This window comes from Notechis scutatus, chromosome 12, assembly GCF_049901735.1.
Source record: "Notechis scutatus isolate UNSWTSFEM ecotype Mainland chromosome 12, rNotScu1.2, whole genome shotgun sequence".
NCBI lineage: Eukaryota > Metazoa > Chordata > Lepidosauria > Squamata > Elapidae > Notechis > Notechis scutatus.
This window is the reverse complement of record NC_142020.1, coordinates 13531892-13549702: the sequence shown is the minus strand read 5'-3', so window position 1 is coordinate 13549702 and position 17811 is coordinate 13531892. Positions and strand designations below refer to the sequence as shown.

The following is a 17811-nucleotide window of genomic DNA, read 5'->3' as shown; positions in this document are numbered from 1 at the left end:
GTTGCCTTCAGAAGTTTGTGGGAGCTTCATCCCTGGAGGCTTTCAAGAAGAGACTGGACTGCCATCTGTCAGAAATGGTGTAGGGTCTCTTGCTTGGGCAGGGTTTGGACAACTCTGATTATCTGTTATCTGTTAGCTTTAAGATGCATGGACTTTAACTCCCAGAATTCCCCAGCCAGTGGGCTGGGGAATTCTGGGAGTTGAAGTCCACCCATCTTAAAGTGGCTAAGGTTAAGATACACTGGCTTAAATTCTTAAAAGAGAATACTTTTCTGCTATGGCCACACCTGATCCAAGGGTCCCACAGAAACTTTCTGGACGTTGTTTGAAATGTTAGCTAAACTGTTGCTTAATGCTTCTCAACTTCCTTTTTAAAAAAAAAACAAAAAACAAATTTTTATTAACTTTTAAAGACATACAAAACATACAAAAATTCAAGACATAAAAACATAAAAATCTCTTTTCTGAAAGTTGCTTAATCCGGTCAAAACTCTTGGTACAGACACACATTCAAATTCATATTCATTTTACATATCATTCCATATCTTATTACATTTTCATTTTTCTATATAGCTTCTCCTTTCTTTTAAATTTTCTCAATTTTATTTTATTTATCTCCTCTCAATTCAAATCATAATATTTATTCTTTGTCTGTTCTATTTCCAACTATCCGTTTTATCTTTCTTCTTAAAAGAAAAAAAGTAAAACCTTCTCCTGTACACTGATTGGAGTATGATGCCTATGTCTCTTTCCCTATATTTATAATACTTAATTTAAAGTACATAACTTACGTTGGGATTCTGTCTGGTACATTCTAACATTATACAATATCATCAAAACCAATACAAATCTATTCATTAATATTAATATTCATTCATATCTTAAACATCTAGCACATTTCTTATCAATTAAATCACATATTTCTATGGGAGCATCTATTTGCCATATTAGTTCCATCCCCCACATCACATATTATAAATCATTATTACATTACATGTTCCCCTCTCCTTCTTCAAACCTCATTTCACAAATAGTTTCACTATTATAACATAGCCTAATCATTGGTATTAACAATCATTTATATCTTTAGACATTTCACACATTTCAATTAATTATCATACCTTTATGGGAACACTTCTTATACTTTCCTCAACTTCCTTTTTTTTTTAACTGCACTCCTTAACTTGAACATCTGAGTTCACATATTTTTTTGTGTTCCCCAGTACATCCACATGTTTCTCAATGAAGTCACCATTCTGGTTGAGATTCTGAACGAGGCCAAACATTCTTTCGCTCTCTATACACCGGAGAGGACTAAGCAACGATGGCCCGTCCGTCTAGCTACGAGCACCGAGCAAGAAATGCACGACTGGGTATGTTTAGAGGTGTTTTCCAAATCTGGCCAAATACTTAATTCTAGTACGATTGACGTACTGGCCCAAAACAATGCAAGTTGTTGATTTTGGACTGAATTTGTTGGCTGAGCCCAGACCTGGCCTCGGTAAACCATGATTGGTGGCTTACCTCAAGTTGTAGAGTCACATGGCGATGGGTTATTTTTTCAAACGATGGTTTAGAAGGAGATAAATTTGCACTTGAAATGGGATCGTCCTCCAGTCGTTTTGGGAAGGCAGTTCTAAAAGTGGGGCCCTGGGTCAACAACCATCCGATAGAAAGATGGAAAGTTGGTGGGACTGGTTTGGTTTTCCAGAAAGAGTAGGAAGTGTAGAGTACGTGTTAGTCTCTGAGCTTGGTTGTTTTCTTACAGACCTTTCTTTATCAGACAAGGTAACATCATCAGTGGTAGAAGGGATTTGCTCTTGACACTCAGATAAATTAGCTATCAACAGGCACACAGAGATAAATAACATCTACACACCATTCAAAAGAGACAATCACAAAGCCAAAAAATAAAGAAACAAAAAGACTAAAGCATCTCCTCTCCAGCACGCAACATCCAGATGAGTAGAGGTTAGCACCAGGATTAACACTAGATTAGCAATCAAGAAGTAAGCCATGCCCCAATCAAGGAACCACCAACTCAGACAAACACCCTTGTAGTAAACAACAGCCTAGTCCAGGAACCACCAAGAACGTTCCCACCAACACTGACACTTATATGTAAACACAGAGCAAACCCCTACTAGCACTGATGTTGTTGCCTAGTTGGGTAATGAAACGTCTGCAAGAAAGCCACCAAACTCAGAGAGCTCCAAGGACCCCACAATTCAGTCTTGAGCTACAAATATCCTCTTCTAAGGTTAGGAAGTGTTTGAACCCTGTCGTATCTCTTTCCCAATCCCTTTTGGGTCTCCCAGCTGGCACTACTGAACATGTCTTGTTGTGAGGGCCGGCAGCTGCAGGGCCCTCCTTCTCCTGAAGCCATCTGGTCACTGACCTGCAAAGGTGACATCTTTGTGAGCGAGCCCAGCCCCGACCTGGAGGCCCTAACGCATCCCAATGCCTTGTGATCAGATGTAAGTAACCTTGACCTCAAAATCTCTCCCTTGCTCAAATAAAATGATTTTGGAACCGAGAATAATATCTCTCTTTTGAAGAACTCTAGCACAGTGGCGGCTAACCTTTTTGAGCTCCTGTGCTGAAAATTGCTTGCGCGCACTCACTTCCATGCCAGCACCCAGAAAGCGATGCGTGCGCCCCCCCCCTCCATGCCCCCTGCGCATGCCTTCACAATCCCCACCCCACCCCCCTTGCCTGTGTGTGCCTCCCAGCTGATTTTCGGGCCTTTTTCTGCCTCCCAGAGGCTCAAGGGAAGCTTCTGCAGCCTTTGGAGGCCGAAAAATGGGCCCGTTTCTTCACTTCCGGTATTTCCAGAAATACCGGAAGTGATGAAACAGGCCTGTTTTTTCAGCCTCCAAAGGCTACAGAAGCTTCCCTCGAGCCTCTGGGAGGCCGAAAAAGGCCCCAAAATCAGCTGGGAGCCACGCACACGTGCAGTAATGTAAGTTTCCCTGGGGCTCGCATACCGGCACCAATGGCTCTATGTGCCACCTGTGGCACGCTTGCCCTAGGTTCACCATCGCAGCTCTAGCATGAAGAGATGGAGATCCAGCAAGGGATGTTCCGACCTAGGCTTCCCAAAAGCACGAAGCTGACTCCTCGTCCCAATAAAACCCCCTTTTATTTAATTTAAAGTGAGTTCCTCTCCAGCAAAGTCCCGGCCAACAGTCTTTCAAGAGATTCCTCCATTACAGACCTTTATTAGGCTTGGAGAGCTGCCAGGCCGATATCTTCCAAATGCTGCTCTGTAGCACAGTGATCCCCAACCTTTTTACGCCGGCCCGTACTGGCATCAGCTGGCCGCGCCGACGGCATCAGCTGTGCGCCGCCATCTTTTTGATGAAAAGTGCTTCCGGTGACCTCTCACCGGAAGCAAGCTCACCGGAAGCGCTGGCGCCACCATCTCTTTTGATGACGTGCTTCCGGTGAATGGCTTTCTACCCGAAAAGCTCACCGAAGCGCTAGCGCCGCCATCTTTTTGATGAAAACGTGCTTCCGGTGAGCTCTCTACCGGAAAAGCTCACGGAAGCGCTGGCGCCGCCATCTTTTTTTGATGAAAACGTGCTTCCGGTGAGCTTTCTACCCGGAAAAGCTCACCGGAAGCACTTTTTCATCAAAAAAAGATGGCGGCGCCCAGCAAGCCAGCGGCCCGGTAGGACTTGTTCCGTGGACCGGTACCGGTCCACGGACCGGTGGTTGGGGACCCCTGCTGTAGCAGATACATGGCAAGAAGTCAGATCTTCACCCGAATGAATTGAACTAACTGTCTCCTGCAAACACGCCTCCCCTTTCACTCCTCTTTATTCCCTATAGGAGAGGCCATTCATTCAACGTCCGCTTGTGCCCTTACTCCCGAGTCGACCTTTGTTCCTTAGCTATTCCCTTCACCTGGCAGCTCTGTGCATGCACGCCCTGGGAACAGGCTCCCGCTGTTCTTCTGCCTCACCGATCTCCGACTCCGAAGGCAGCTGATAGCTGTCAGACGGCCCTGGCTCCATCTCTGCCTCCGACGCAGAGCCTTCCCCAGACTCCAGGCTCATGTTCCTCCCCAACCTCCTCACTGTCCGAATCGGCTACCAGCTCCGCCACCACAAGGGATTATTAGACTGAGTGGACCATTCTCCTTGCAGGTTTTGGCGCCAAGTCGGGGGACATCTGCGCCTGATTGAATGCAACAGCGATGGCATTGTGTGGGGAGTCGGTTATGACCACACCGCCTGGATTTACACAGGGGGTTATGGAGGAAGTTTTTTGTCAGGTAAGAAATGCCTCTTCCAGTCATCCTTATTTAGCTGAACTTGGGGAATGAGTCTCTGCCAATTTTACAAGAACTTCTGTCTCTCTCTCTCTCATCTGGAACAGTGTTTTTTCAACCTTGGTTGTTTTAAGATATGTGGACTTCAACTCCCAGAATTCATGTTGGCTGGGAAATTCTGGGAGTTGAAGTCCTCCTAGAGTTTTGCGTGGCTGACTAATACCCTGGATTAATTTATGAGGGTGCTGTACTTCAACCCTCCTGTACGTTTGCTATAATTCATATTCATTACATTAATATTTTGAGTCTTGAGGTGGAAGAGGATCATTCAATCCTAAATCAAAAAAAAAAACAAGGAAGGAAAATGAAACAGAGGGATAATTTTCATGGTTTGGCCTTAAACAGGTTTGGCAGGCAGCCCTGAGAATATTCACCCCCAGACTGATGTGAAGGGCGTCTATATTTACGAAAATCAACGGTGGAATCCCGTCACGGGCTACAGTAACAGGTAGGCAAAGCGGACAGGTAAAAATTCAGTTTTTGCCAGCCTGTTGCAACAAGAATTATGCTACCTGATCATTTTCATCATCATCATCATCAACATCTTTTAATGACTCCATAATACCTTGCGGGGTGGAGTCTTAGCAACTGAATGGAGCTGAGTGTTTACTGGCCGGATGCCCTTCCTGTCACCAATGAGGAGTTTTGTTCGGCAGATATATTCTCAGTGTGCCCAGAGAGAGAAATAAATCTGCCTCTACTTAGGATGGAACTCACAGCCTCCTGATTGCGAGGCGAGAGCGCCGCCTCTAGGCCACTGTGCGCTACTCTACCTGGTCATTTTCATGTCCTAAAAACAAAATGAACAGCTGTCAATTCGCATTTTTTTTTCCCCTTGCAAATGTCCTTGACCTAACAAGGCAGATTTGCTGAACCTTGTTCCTGTTTGCCTTAACAGAGGCCTGCCCACCGACCGGTATATGTGGAGCGACGCCTCTGGTTTATGCGAGTGTACCAAAGCTAACACCAAGCCCCCATCCCCGCTGTGGTCTTGGGTAAGTGAACTTGCTCTCTGGCCCCTGGTACCGATAAAGAAGAAAGTCTGTTAACTCGGGGTTGAAATGAGAGGCCCTTGGTTGCCCTCTGAGCTTGGTTGTTTCCTTGCAGACGTTTCGTGACCCAACTAGCTAACATCATCAGTGCTAGAAGGAACTTGTGGAGACTTGTGGAGAGGAGAGAGAGAGAACTTGTGGGGTCCTGGGTGCTTTCTGAGCTTGTGGAGGGAGGAGGAGGAGGAGGAGAGGACAATGACTGTGGTAGCTTGGTTGCATTTGGGTCGACGTCTCATGACCCAAATAGGGAACCTCATCAGTGCTAGAAAGGAGTGGGGATTGTGGAAAGGAGGAGGAAGAGGAGGAGGAAAGAAGGAGAAGGAGAAGAAGAGGAGGGGGAGGGGGAGGAAAGAAAAGGGGAGGGGGAGTACTGTGGAATCCTTGGTGCTCTTGGGAAGATGTTTCATGACCCAACTAGGGAACATCATCAGTGTTAGAAGGGAGGGGACTTGTGGGGTCCATGATGCTCTCTGAGCTTGGTTGTATTTAAGCAGACGTTGCATGACCCAACTAGGGAACATCATCAGTGCTAGAGAGGAGAGGTGTTAGTGGAGAAGGGAGTGGGGAGGAAGAGAAGAGGACTGTGGGGTCCTTGGTGCTCTCTGGGATTGGTGGTTTTCCTTGCAGACGTTTCATGATCCAACTAGGTAACACCATCAGTGCTCGAGAGGAGATCCCGATGCTTGTGGGGACCCTGAGCTTGGTTATATTTAAGCAGACATTTCATGACCCAACTAGGTAACATCATCAGTGTTAGAAGGGTTTGCTCTCCGTTTATATTCTAGTGGCTTGCCCTGTCAATGTTGCCTCACAGCCTGGAAAGGACTCTTGTCTTATTCAAATTCCCACAATCCCCTCTGTTGAGGTAATTCCCCGTTAGGAGAATGAGCGCATACAGGGAGACGTATTTGACAGGAGTGTTTGAATAATACACACGCAGCACACAGATACACTGTACAGTAAATGTAGGTTTTTACTCCCAGACAGTTTAAGCAAAGTTCAAGATAAGCAGTCCAAAATCATTCACAGGTAAAATCAGTCAGTTTTCAATCCAGGGATAATCCAAATATCAAATTCCAGTGTCAAAAAAACAGTTCAGTATCAGACTTACATCAAATCCAGTAATATCAGTCAATTAGAAGAAATGGAGCAAGGGCAATACTTTCCAACAGAAGGAAACAGAGATACACTTACACTCTCTTCTGAGACTAAGACTAAGACAACCCAGGTTTCTGGCTCCATCTTATGGCCGTTTGAGAAACCACACCCAACTACAGTTTTGCATTTTCTTAAAGAGACAGTTTTAAAATGTTTATCCTGGTTTATATATTTCTAACCCAAATAGCTGTTAGGTGACTCATATTCCTAACACCAGCATCATTGGGGGGGAGCATTCTGGGATGTCAACAGATGATGATGATGATGATTTTGTTAGGGATTCCAGAGTGAAGCAGAGGAACAAAATTTCATTTTGTTATTTTTTTCCTTTTCTCTCCGCCACGCAGGTGTCTGACTGGGCCATCGATTTCAGTATTTCGGGTGGGACCGACCGAGAAGGTTGGCAGTACGCAGCAGACTTTCCCGCGTAAGGATGTTGGTCTGCTCCCCCTCCCACCTCCAAGTAACTGGGTTAGATCATGGGACCGAATTAGAAGGCCTTAGCTGATGAGGGTACAAATGGAATAGCAATTTTTTTTGGGGGGGAGTGTGGTAGTTTTCAAAAGAAGCATTTGGAAGCAGGTGTGTGTCAACTCATAAAATATTTTTATGGTCTTTTTAGAGTTGCCAACAGAAAGGGAGGGGGGAAAGGGGTTTGAAAGAGCAGTGTGGCAGCTTGCAAACCGAAACTGCATTCCATAAATAGTTTTTCAGAGATTGTAACTAGGTGACTGAAGTTTCTGCCATGCAAATATCTAACTGGAGAACATGATTGATGACTCTTGGCTATGGATGTGTCCCATTGGAGAATATGAATTATGATACACCCAGGGTTGGGGGGAAAACCAGGGTCAAAGGTGACAATGAATGAGGTGTCTCAGAGTCAGCTGCACACAGGCAGCGCCGGCATGTTCACTCCCAATAAATCCTTTTGAAGTTTTGGAAGTTTGGCTCGAGACTCATGATTTAATTGAGGGGTAACTGCCGGAACCCTGACAGCGTGCGCAAAACTATAGATAGTCCTCGACTTAAATCGAGGCCAGAATTTTTGCTGTTAAGCAAGGCGGGTGTTAAAAGGGTGGCGCCCCATTTTATGGCCTTTTTGCCGTGATGGTTAAGCGAATCACTGCAGTGAAGTGATAAGTCTCACGGTCGTTAAAGTGAATCCAGCTCACACACACACACACACACACACACACTGACTTTGCTTGTTGGAAGCCGGCTGGGCACATGGGCATCTCAGGACCACGGGATACTGCACCCGTTGTAAATACACATTGGTTGCCAAACACCCAAATTCTGATCACGCGTCCAAGAGGATGCTGGATGCTGTCGTAAGTGTGAGGACGGGTTGAAAGTCAAATGTTTCGGGGGGGCCTTGCAACTTCAAACAGGTGCTGCAATGAATGGTTGCATGTCTAGTTTGATGAAAAGAAGGACCAGGGGAGACAGGATAGCAGCCTTCCAATATCTCAGGGGCTGCCCCAAAGAAAGAGGGAGTCAAGCTATTCTTCAAAGCACCTGAAGGCAGGACAAGAAGCAATGGAGAAGCAACCTGGAACTAGGGAGGCATTTCCTGACAGGATAATTAACCAGGGGAACAGCTTGCCACCAGAAATGGTGGGTTCTCCAACACTGGGGGGTTTTTAAGAAGAGTTTGGACAACCGTTTGTCTGAAATGGTATATAGGGCTTCCTGCCTAAGCAGGGGGTTGGACTAGATGATCTCTAAGGTCCCTTCCAACTCTGTTATTCTGATAATTAATCACTGGAAGAAATTGTGGGTGCTCCAACACTGGAGGTGTTTAAGAAATGGGCAGCCATTTCTTGGACATGGTAGGGTTTCCCTGCCGGAGAAGGGGGTTGGGCTAGAAGACCTCTAGGGTCCCTTCCAACGTTTGTTATTGTGTTCTTCTCTGTTCCAACAGGTCTTATCACAGCTACAAAACAATGAGGGACTTTGTGCGCCGGAGACGCTGGGCCAGGTAATCCCTGTCACCTCTTGCAAAAGTCCATTTAAAGCATGTCCCCGAACTCCTTTGTTTCTCCTCTTGGTGGTGGTTGTTTCTTTTAAACATCGGGTGCCATTCCAAACACAACGTTTGCTTTGGCCGATCAAGGAGGAAGGTGTTGGCCTCTGATAAAAAAAAAAATAAGCCCGATGGAATCTCCAAACCTGCTTTTTCCTCGCTGGGCCTTTTACGCCTCAATTGGAAAGCAAAATTTTACCTCAGGGAACGCCGGGGAAAGAAGGGCCTGGAATTAAAAAGCCTCCGCACAAAGTTGTATTTTGTTTGGATCAGGGGCCTTGCTGAATAAATGGCAAGGGGACAGCAAGGCCTACATCGTCGCTCGTTTGTTCTTTCGTTCTCTAAAGGCCATTTATGAGAATGTTTTTCTCAAAGAAGCCAGTGAATGGTTTCAGCCAGGGTGCGATTGGCTGAGGGCCATTCCTTAAGTTTCGATAGAAGAGACTATTTTTGTAGATGTGACGTGGGGAAAGGTACGGGGTGCTCTCTCTGGGCTTGGTGGTTTTCCTTGTAGACGTTTCATGACCCAACTAGATAACATCATCAGGGCTGGAGAGGAGAGGTGTTAAGTGGAGAGGGAGTGGGAAGGAGGAAGAGGAGGAGGACTGTGGGGTCCTTGGTGCTCTCTGAGCTGGGTTGTTTTCTTGCAGACATTTCATGACCCAACTAGGTAACATCATCAGGGCTAGAAGGGAGTGGGGCTTGCGGAGAGGAGGAGGAGGAGGAAAAAGAAGGAAGAGGGGAAGAAGAAAGGAGGAGGAAGAGGAGAAGACAGGAGGAGGAGGAGAGAATGAAGAGGGGAAGAAGTAGAAAGGAGGAAGAAAAGATGGAGGAGGAGGAAAAAGAAGGAAGAGGGGAAGAAAGAAAGGAGGAGGAGGAAGAGGAGAGAAAGAGACAGGAGGAGGAGGAGGAGAGAGAAGGAAAAAGGACAGAAGTAGAAAGGAGGAGGACTACAGGATCTTCATTGATCTCTGAGCTTGGTGATTTTCTGGCAGACGTCTCATGACCCAACTAGGTAACATCGTCAGTGCCAGAAGGGAGTGGGGTTTGCGGAGAGGAGGAGGAAGAGGAGGAAGAAAACAACAACAACTTTGGGGCCCTTGTTGCTCTCTGAGCTTGGTGATTTTCTGACAGACGTCTCATGACCCAACTAGGTAACAGCCTCAGGGCTGAAAATGTGCCTGACATCCTCTCCTTTTTGTCTTTTTTCTTTTCTCTCCAGGAAATGTAAGATTGTCACCAGTGGGCCCTGGCTGGAAGGACCTCCCATCGCTCTGCGAGATGTTTCTATCATGTCGCAGCCTCCTGGGTCGACGGAAGATTTTGTTCCCCTTTGGGCCATCAGCGACAAGGGAGACGTGCTGTGCCGGCTGCAAGTCACACCCCAAAACCCAGCGGTAAAAATAAACCTTCCCTCCTCTTGGATCTCAGCACTAGGCAGGGCACTTAGATTTATATACCGCTTCACAGAGCTTTCCAGCCCGCTCTAAGCGGTTTGCAGAGTCAGCCCCCAACAATCTGGCTCTTCATTTTACCCACTTTGGAAGGAAGGAAGGCTGAGCCAACCTTGAACCTGGTGGGATTCAAACTGCCAAATTGCAGTAGGAGTAGCTTGCAGTACTGCACTCTTGTATAGAGTAGAGTAGAATATAGAATAGAATATAGAATATAACAGAATAGAATATAGAATATAGAAAATAGAATAGAAAGTAGAGTAGAGTAGAATATAGAATAGAATATAGAATAGAATAGAATAGAATAGAATAGAATAGAATAGAATAGAATAGAATAGAATAGAGGTAGAGTAGAGTAGAGTAGAGTAGAGTAGAATATAGAATATAGAATAGAATAGAATAGAGTAGAATAGAATATAGAATAGAATAGAATATAGAATAGAATAGAATAGAATATAGAATAGAATAGAATATAGAATAGAATAGAAAATAGAATGAATAGAAAATAGAATAGAATATAGAATATAGAATAGAATAGAATATAGAATAGAATAGAATATAGAATAGAATAGAAAATAGAATAGAGAAAGTAGAGTAAAGTAGAGTATAGAATATAGAATAGAATAGAATAGAATAGAAGAGTAGAGTAGAGTAGAATAGAATAGAATAGAATATGAATAGAATAGAATATAGAGTAGAATATAGAATAGAATAGAATATAGAATAGAATAGAAAATAGAATAGAATAGAAGTAGAGTAAAGTAGAGTAGAGTAGAATATAGAATAGAATAGAATAGAAAGTAGAAGAGTAGAATAGAATAGAATAGAATATAGAATAGAATAGAATATAGAATAGAATATAAATAGAAATTAGAATAGAATATAGAATAGAATAGATAGAAGAGAATATAGAATTGAATTGAATTAAATTGAATTGAATTCTTTATTGGCCAAGTGTGATTGGACAGACAAGGAATTTGTCTTGGCGCAAATGCAAGCTTGCTGAAGACTGGAGCTCTGCTTTGAACTTGTAACATGTTTCTGTCTGAGTTTGCTCCATATTGGAGAAATCTACAACTGGTGTGTAAATTTTACTTATTGTGTTTATAAAGATGTTAAATGAAGCATCAGCCATTTGTGTTTATTTTTCCGGCACTGAATTAAACGCTGCAAAACTTGCTATCTCACCAGAGTCTTCAACTTCAGAGTGGTTCAAACTTTGGGAGATCTACTTGGGCACAGGTTGCACAGCCCAAAGAAGGGATGGGAAGGGATGGAGATAGAAGTTCATCTCTTTAAGGTCTCCCAAGACTCACAAAGGTTTTGTCATCCTTGCTGTCTCCTCCCAACAGGGCACCTCTTGGCTGCATGTGGGAACAGACCAACCCTTTGTTTCAGTCACCATAGGAATGTTTTACCAAGTCTGGGCTGTCGCCCAAGATGGCTCGGCATTCTGTCGCGGTTCAGTGTCATCAAAGAAACCAGAAGGTGAGTTTTTAGCCAGTCGAGAGTGAAGATGGAAGGGAAGGAAACGAATCAAGGAGAGAAGCAGCCTAGAACTAAGGAGGAATTTCCTGACAGTTAGAGCAATTAATCAGTGGAACAACTGGCCTCCAGAAGTTGTGAATGCTCCAACACTGGAAGATTTTAAGAAGATGTTGGATAACCACTTGTCTGAAGTGGTGTAGGGTTTCCTGCTTGAGCAAGGGGTTGGACTAGAAGACCTCCAAGGTCCCTTCCAACTCTGTTATTCTATTCTACTCTACTCTCTACTCTTATTCTACTCTGCTATTGTATTCTATTCTACTTTACTCTTATTCTAGTCTATTCTATTTTACTCTACTCTTATTCTACCCTACTATTCTAGTCTACTATTATTCTACTCTACTATTCTATTCTACTTTACTCTTATTCTAGTTTATTATTCTACTCTACCTTATCATACTATTCTAGTCTACTATTCTTATTCTATTCTCTACTTTATTCTACCCTACTATTCTAGTCTACTCTACTCTTATTCTACTCAACTATTCTATTCTATTCTACTCTACTCTTTTTTTAAAAATAAATTTTTATTACATTTTACACAATTAAAAACAACACCAATATACAAAACAGCACAACAACACAAATACCATTTTTACAATGTTGTGACATCTACTTTCCCAGTTCCTGTATATTTATATATACATTGATTTGTTTATATTATTTTTTATTCTTGCTGTCCTATCATCCAACCAATTATACCATTTTTTTTCCAGACTGTATAATATTCCTTCTCTTCCCTCTCTTGTAATTCCAACGTGAGTTTTGCTATTTGTGCACACTCCATAATTTTGTTTATGATCACACTGTCTGTGGGGTTACTATCTGGTTTCCAACTTTGGGCAAAGGTTATTCTTGCTGCTGTTAGAATGTGTATCATGAGATATTCAATTTCTTATTCTATATTCTAGTCTACTCTTATTCTACTCTTCTATTCTATTCTATTCTACTCTACTCTTATTCTTCTATCCTATTCTATTCCATTCCATTCCATCCCATCCCATCCTATCCTAAAAAGATAAAGCCAACTCTGGTTTCCTGCACATCTAATGCTCTGCCAGGCCCAAAGTCACCCAGCCGGTTTTCATAGGTCTCCTGGTTTTTTTAATCCAGCCTCTTAAACCACAACACCAAACTGACACAACCCACAGTTCCTGCTGTGTTTTGAAACGGTCCCATTCAGGTTAGAAGGCAGAAGTTGTGTTGCTGATATTTTGAAAGGAACAAAGTAAATGCCTTTTAAGTTTCCCACCAGTTAAACGTGGGGAAAGGATGATTTTTTTTCCCCCCTTACCCAAAGGTTTAAAACCCAAAATCAGGATTTTTCAGCCTTTGCCCGTTAATCCCCCCCAACCAAATCAAAAACGTTGGCTTCACACAACGTTGCGATCGTTGAACCTAATCCAAGAAGCTACCGATTGTTAAAACAAGTCAAGTTTGTATTTCGGTGGCTGCCTTAATTCGATGAATTCAAATAAGTAAGGAAATGATTCTTGTTTATTTTACTTATTGCTGGTTTTCTGGGAATATCCAGGCGAATGCTGGTACCACGTTCCTTCTCCTCTGAAGCAGAAGTTAAAGCAAGTGTCCGTGGGACGAACGGCTGTGCTGGCGGTGGATAAAAATGGTGAGAAGAGAATCCTGCGTTCCTGGTTGGGTTTTTGTTTTTGTTTTAATGTTGGTTTTTTTGGGGGGAAAAATTCTGGTTTCTTTGAGTTGCTGGTCAATTGTGTAAATGCTCCATTGGAAAGGAAGTGCAATTATAAAATCACTGAACAGTCCATAATAGTTTGTGGTTAGCAATTGAATTGTTAACCATTCATTCATTAGCTACTAGCTCAATACCCGTGCTTCTCTACAAACTATGTGGTCAGGATTAGTTTTGGGGGAGGAAAATAAGAGGGTGGGAATTGTGCCTCTGCCTACCAGCATCCATCGGTATTCATCTGGCTAGCTTCCTGTCAGTGTGTGAGAGAGTTGAGGGCTGTTTGGAAACTAAAAGAGTATTTGCTGTGTGAGCAAGAAGGAGACAGCAAGGAGCCTGGGCGTGGCTTAGCTCAACTTGTGTACTAAAGCTGCTTGGTGCTGTGAAACTGAAACTCCTCTGCTTGTGTTTTCCATTTGGAACAGATTTCAGGTGGGGAAGGGGAGTAGAACTCCTTAGCATCAGAGCATGTTAATAATAATAATAATAATAATATAGGAAATATTCTAAACGCTCTGATGGTCATTTCGAAAAATCCTTTCTTAGTGAGCACCTAGAAGCCAAGAGGAACAGACGGGCCAAATGTCAAGTTTGTAGGCTTTACAGTTCTGGAGATTTTGTAATGAAGCATAAGGGGTATTTTGCTTTTATATATAGAGATTGTTAGTAGGTTATAATAGCACTGAAAAAAATGACTTATGGACCAGTCCTCATACTTATGACCAACACCGCATCCTCACAATCATGTGGTTGAAATTCTGGCGCTTTGCAATTGGCACGTATTTGCGATGGTTGCAATGTCCCAGGATCACCATGATCCCCGCTTGTCATCTTCCTAGCTGACTTCCGACAAGCAGAGTCAATGGAGAAAGAATGGATTCGCTTAATGATCGCACAATTAACTTAATAACTGCTGCGATTCACTTAATGATGGCACAAAAAGGTCATAACATGAATCCCTTAACAACTGCCTTGCTTGGCTATGAAAATTAATTGTGGTCATAAGCTGAGACTACCTGTATTGGATTAATCAACACTTGTCGACAAGACATACGAGGAATAAGATGACAAACAAGTATATGAGTTTATTTCTGCTTGGTCTGAAATTTCTCAATCCCCTCTTGTCTTTTATAGGTAATCTGTGGTTTCGTGCCGGAATCACACCGAGTTACCCTCAAGGATCTAGTTGGGAACATATTTCAAACAACGTCCGGAAAGTTTCTGTGGGACCCTTGGATCAGGTGTGGCCGTAGTAGAAAAGTATATATTTTAAGAATTTAAGCCAGTGTTTTTTTTTTTAACCTTAGCCACTTTAAGGTGAGTGGACTTCAACTCCCAGATTTCCAAGAAGCTTTTCCAGTTCTCTAGAAGCTGGAGGAAATTCTAGGAAACGGGCACTTTGTGATTGGTGATACCTGCCATGTTATGACTAGAAAAATACTCCACCAGGCTGCCATTTTGTGAAAACACCTCAGCCATCTTCTTCTCCCAGTTCAAAAAATTCCCCCATTAGCTCCAAAAGGGCAGCCATCTTTGACGTGGGCATTGTGTGTTAATGAAGGGTGGCTTGTAATGCCTGTCAGGTGATATTTTGTTTTTGTTTTTTTAGATCTGGGTGATAGCTGACAAAGTCCAAGGGAGTCACAGCCTGAGCTGTGGAACTGTCTGCCGTCGGACCGGCGTCCAACCGTTGGAACCCAAGGGCGCCTCTTGGGACTACGGCATTGGGGTGAGCCTCAGAAACACCAAACCTGGCTTCTCTCCATCATCCTTCCCTGCAGTATCCTTCCCTGCCACGCCCACCAAGCCACGTCCACGGAACTGGTAGTAAAAAAAAAAAATTGAATCCCACCACTGAGTCACTCCCAGGTACAGGGCCACTTGTCCTTGACTCTCTGAGAAAGGAATGTTGTTGTGTCTAGTCTCCTAACTCGCTATGAAATCCCCCCTCCCAAATTCCCAGGCACCGAATGTGGCAGCCTGGAAGCTTCCAAGTATAAAATGGCTTCCAAGGCTGACACTCCAAAAAGTGAGGTTTTCCCAACGCCCCTTTCTAACCTATTCCCTCCCCTTCCTGACTTTGCAGGGAGGCTGGGAACACATCACCGTACGAGGAAACGCCACCGAAAGGACCAAGATGGCAGCTCAGGATGGTCCAAGCAGCTCTCCTCGGGACCTTAGTAGCTTAGAAGTTCCCGGAAGCTACGAGCCGCGAACCACCATTTTTGTAGACGGCGTCCAAGGCTTGGACCGAAACGCTGTCCAGTGTTGACTGGTCTGGTCTCTTGAAGTTTCCACCTTCCGCTCATTCTGGATCACGGAAGCTACCCTGAAGACTAGGCTGGTGTTTGAACGCTCGTTCTGAGTGTGCCAAGAGGCCAAGTCAACTCCCAAGCATGCCGTACTACTGAACCCTTCCATCTTGTGTCCCTTTGGTGAGAGAGCGGGAGTGTTGACCCCATCCTCCTCCAAGGGATGCTCCACCCTGGGTGTCTGCCAGGTGTTGTGCGGTTGTGATCTCCCAGAATTCCCCACTTCTCAATGAGCCTTCTGGGAGTTAAGATTCAACACACACACAGAGAGAGAGAGAGAGAGAGAGAGGAGAAGATGCAAGAGGGAGAAGATCTGGTTTGGAGATGGTTGAATGGAAACACTGCATGTCCATCACCCCAGTGGGAGAACTGGATGTTTGTGTATATGCTGTGTGTGAATTCTGCTTGTGTTGTTGTTTTAACCCCTTAATTTATTGTGGTGTTCCTTAGGCCTGGTGGAATAGGATGTTCTCCAGTAGCTCTGGATTCGTTCCCATCCACTAAGCCATGGTTTATGCTGGCCAGTACATGACCCAACATGTAGCTCGACCAGGGTCGATTAATCCTTTCTATTATAAGCCCCCACTCAAGAGTATCTTTGACCCCCACCCCAACCCTGGCTTTTCTTAGATGTTCCACAGGCCGGACCTGATCTAGGCTGAGCCAGCCTCCCCGACAGGGTTGACATAAATAAACTAAGCCAGTTTAGTTAATTCTATAGCAAGCACTTCTATTTTTTTTTTTTAATTTCTCCAAAGGCCCCAGGGGTCCTTACATTTGTCACCCAATGCTGACAATTAGCAGAGAAGAAGATGGGGGTGATTGGAAGCCAAGATTGGCCACTCCTGGGGGAAAAACAGCTGTGAAAATGGTCAATTGCCTGTTGATTTAGGTTTCTGAATCTCTGCAACTCAAAGATAGAGAGATTGACCTTTCTTTCTTTCTGTCTTTCTTTTTCTTTTCCTCTCTTCCTCCTTCCCCTTTTCCTTTTTTCTTTCTTTTCCCCCTTCCTTCCTCCCTCCCTCTTTCTTTCTCCCTTCCCTTCTTTCTCCCTTGTTCTTTTTTTCTTTCCCTTTCTCCCTCCTTCCCCTTCTTTCTTTTGTTGTCTTTTTTCTTCCTTTTTCCCCTTCCTCCCTCCCTCTTGCTTTCTTCCTTCCCCTCTTTCTTTCATTTCATTTTCTTTTCTTTTTTCTTTCTTTTGCCCTTCCTCTTTTTTCTTCCTTCCCTGCTTTTTTTCTTTCCCTCTCCCCCCTTCCCCTTCTTTCTTTCATTTTCTTTTTCCCCTCCCTCTCTCTTTCTTGCTTTCTTCCTTCCCCTTTCTTCCTTTTTCCTTTCTCTCCCTCCCTCTTTCTTTTCTTTTCTTTTTTCTTTCTTTTCCTCCCTCCCTCCCTCTTTCTTCTTTTTCCCCTCCCCTTCTTCCTTCCTTCCTTCCTTCCTTCCTTCCTTCCTTCCTTCCTTCCTTCCTTCCTTCCTTTCTTTCTTTCTTTCTTTCCTTCTTTCTTTCTTTCTTTCTTTCTTTCTTTCTTTCTTTCTTTCTTTCTTTCTTTCTTTCTTTCTTTCTTCTTTGTACACTAAAATAGCTAAGTGAAGGACACTCCTGTCTCCTTGTTTGGTCCCATTGACTTAATCAAAACATGGAGATAGGTCTCCAGTTGTGCATTTTCTCTTGTGCTGCTTCTTGAGAGAGAGAGAAAGACAGTAAAGTGAGCCGTTTTGTATTTGAAATCAGTATATTTACATTTCTTTCCCTTTTAGCGCCTGGGTAGCTCTGACGCCAAGTAAATGGAGGGAAGAAATACAGGAGGGATGAATGTGTTTTAAGCATCATGTTCTCAAAAAAAAATGGGGGGGAGGGAATAACTGTTCTGTTTTAAAAGCAGGACGCTTCCTTTTGCACTGGCGTCCGGTTTTTCAGAGTGATATTTTTGTATTTATTGCTGTTGGGGGTGAGGTGGGGGAAGAGAAAAAAATTGTGGCTCTTGATACGTGGACACTTGTTTATGAAATATTCACATTTTATTCAATATTCAAGCAAAAGCGGGACCTATTTTCCCTTCCCAACACTGAAGGACACAGTTGGGGTTTTTTTTTTTGTCTCTCTGCCTGAGGACCGAGAAGTAAAGAATTGTACGTGTCTACCTAAATCAAAATTCACCCACGCCAAGAATCGAAACCCAACGAAATGTAGAAATGGACAATAAAATCAAATCGGATGTTGAA

General features: G+C 43.7%; 1 protein-coding gene across 1 annotated transcript in view; it reads left to right on the top strand.

The window, feature by feature from the left end:
* The window catches only part of TECPR1 (tectonin beta-propeller repeat containing 1), a 35110-nt gene extending 17299 nt beyond the window's left edge, over window positions 1-17811 (top strand). Inside the window, 14 exon segments of the mRNA XM_087942193.1 lie at window positions 1224-1373; window positions 2319-2456; window positions 2458-2477; window positions 4152-4279; window positions 4682-4784; window positions 5235-5331; window positions 6894-6973; window positions 8474-8530; window positions 9798-9972; window positions 11382-11517; window positions 13109-13201; window positions 14414-14520; window positions 14889-15008; window positions 15366-17811. Coding sequence (XP_087798319.1) covers window positions 1224-1373; window positions 2319-2456; window positions 2458-2477; window positions 4152-4279; window positions 4682-4784; window positions 5235-5331; window positions 6894-6973; window positions 8474-8530; window positions 9798-9972; window positions 11382-11517; window positions 13109-13201; window positions 14414-14520; window positions 14889-15008; window positions 15366-15551 — 1590 coding nt within the window. The 3' untranslated portion in view covers window positions 15552-17811.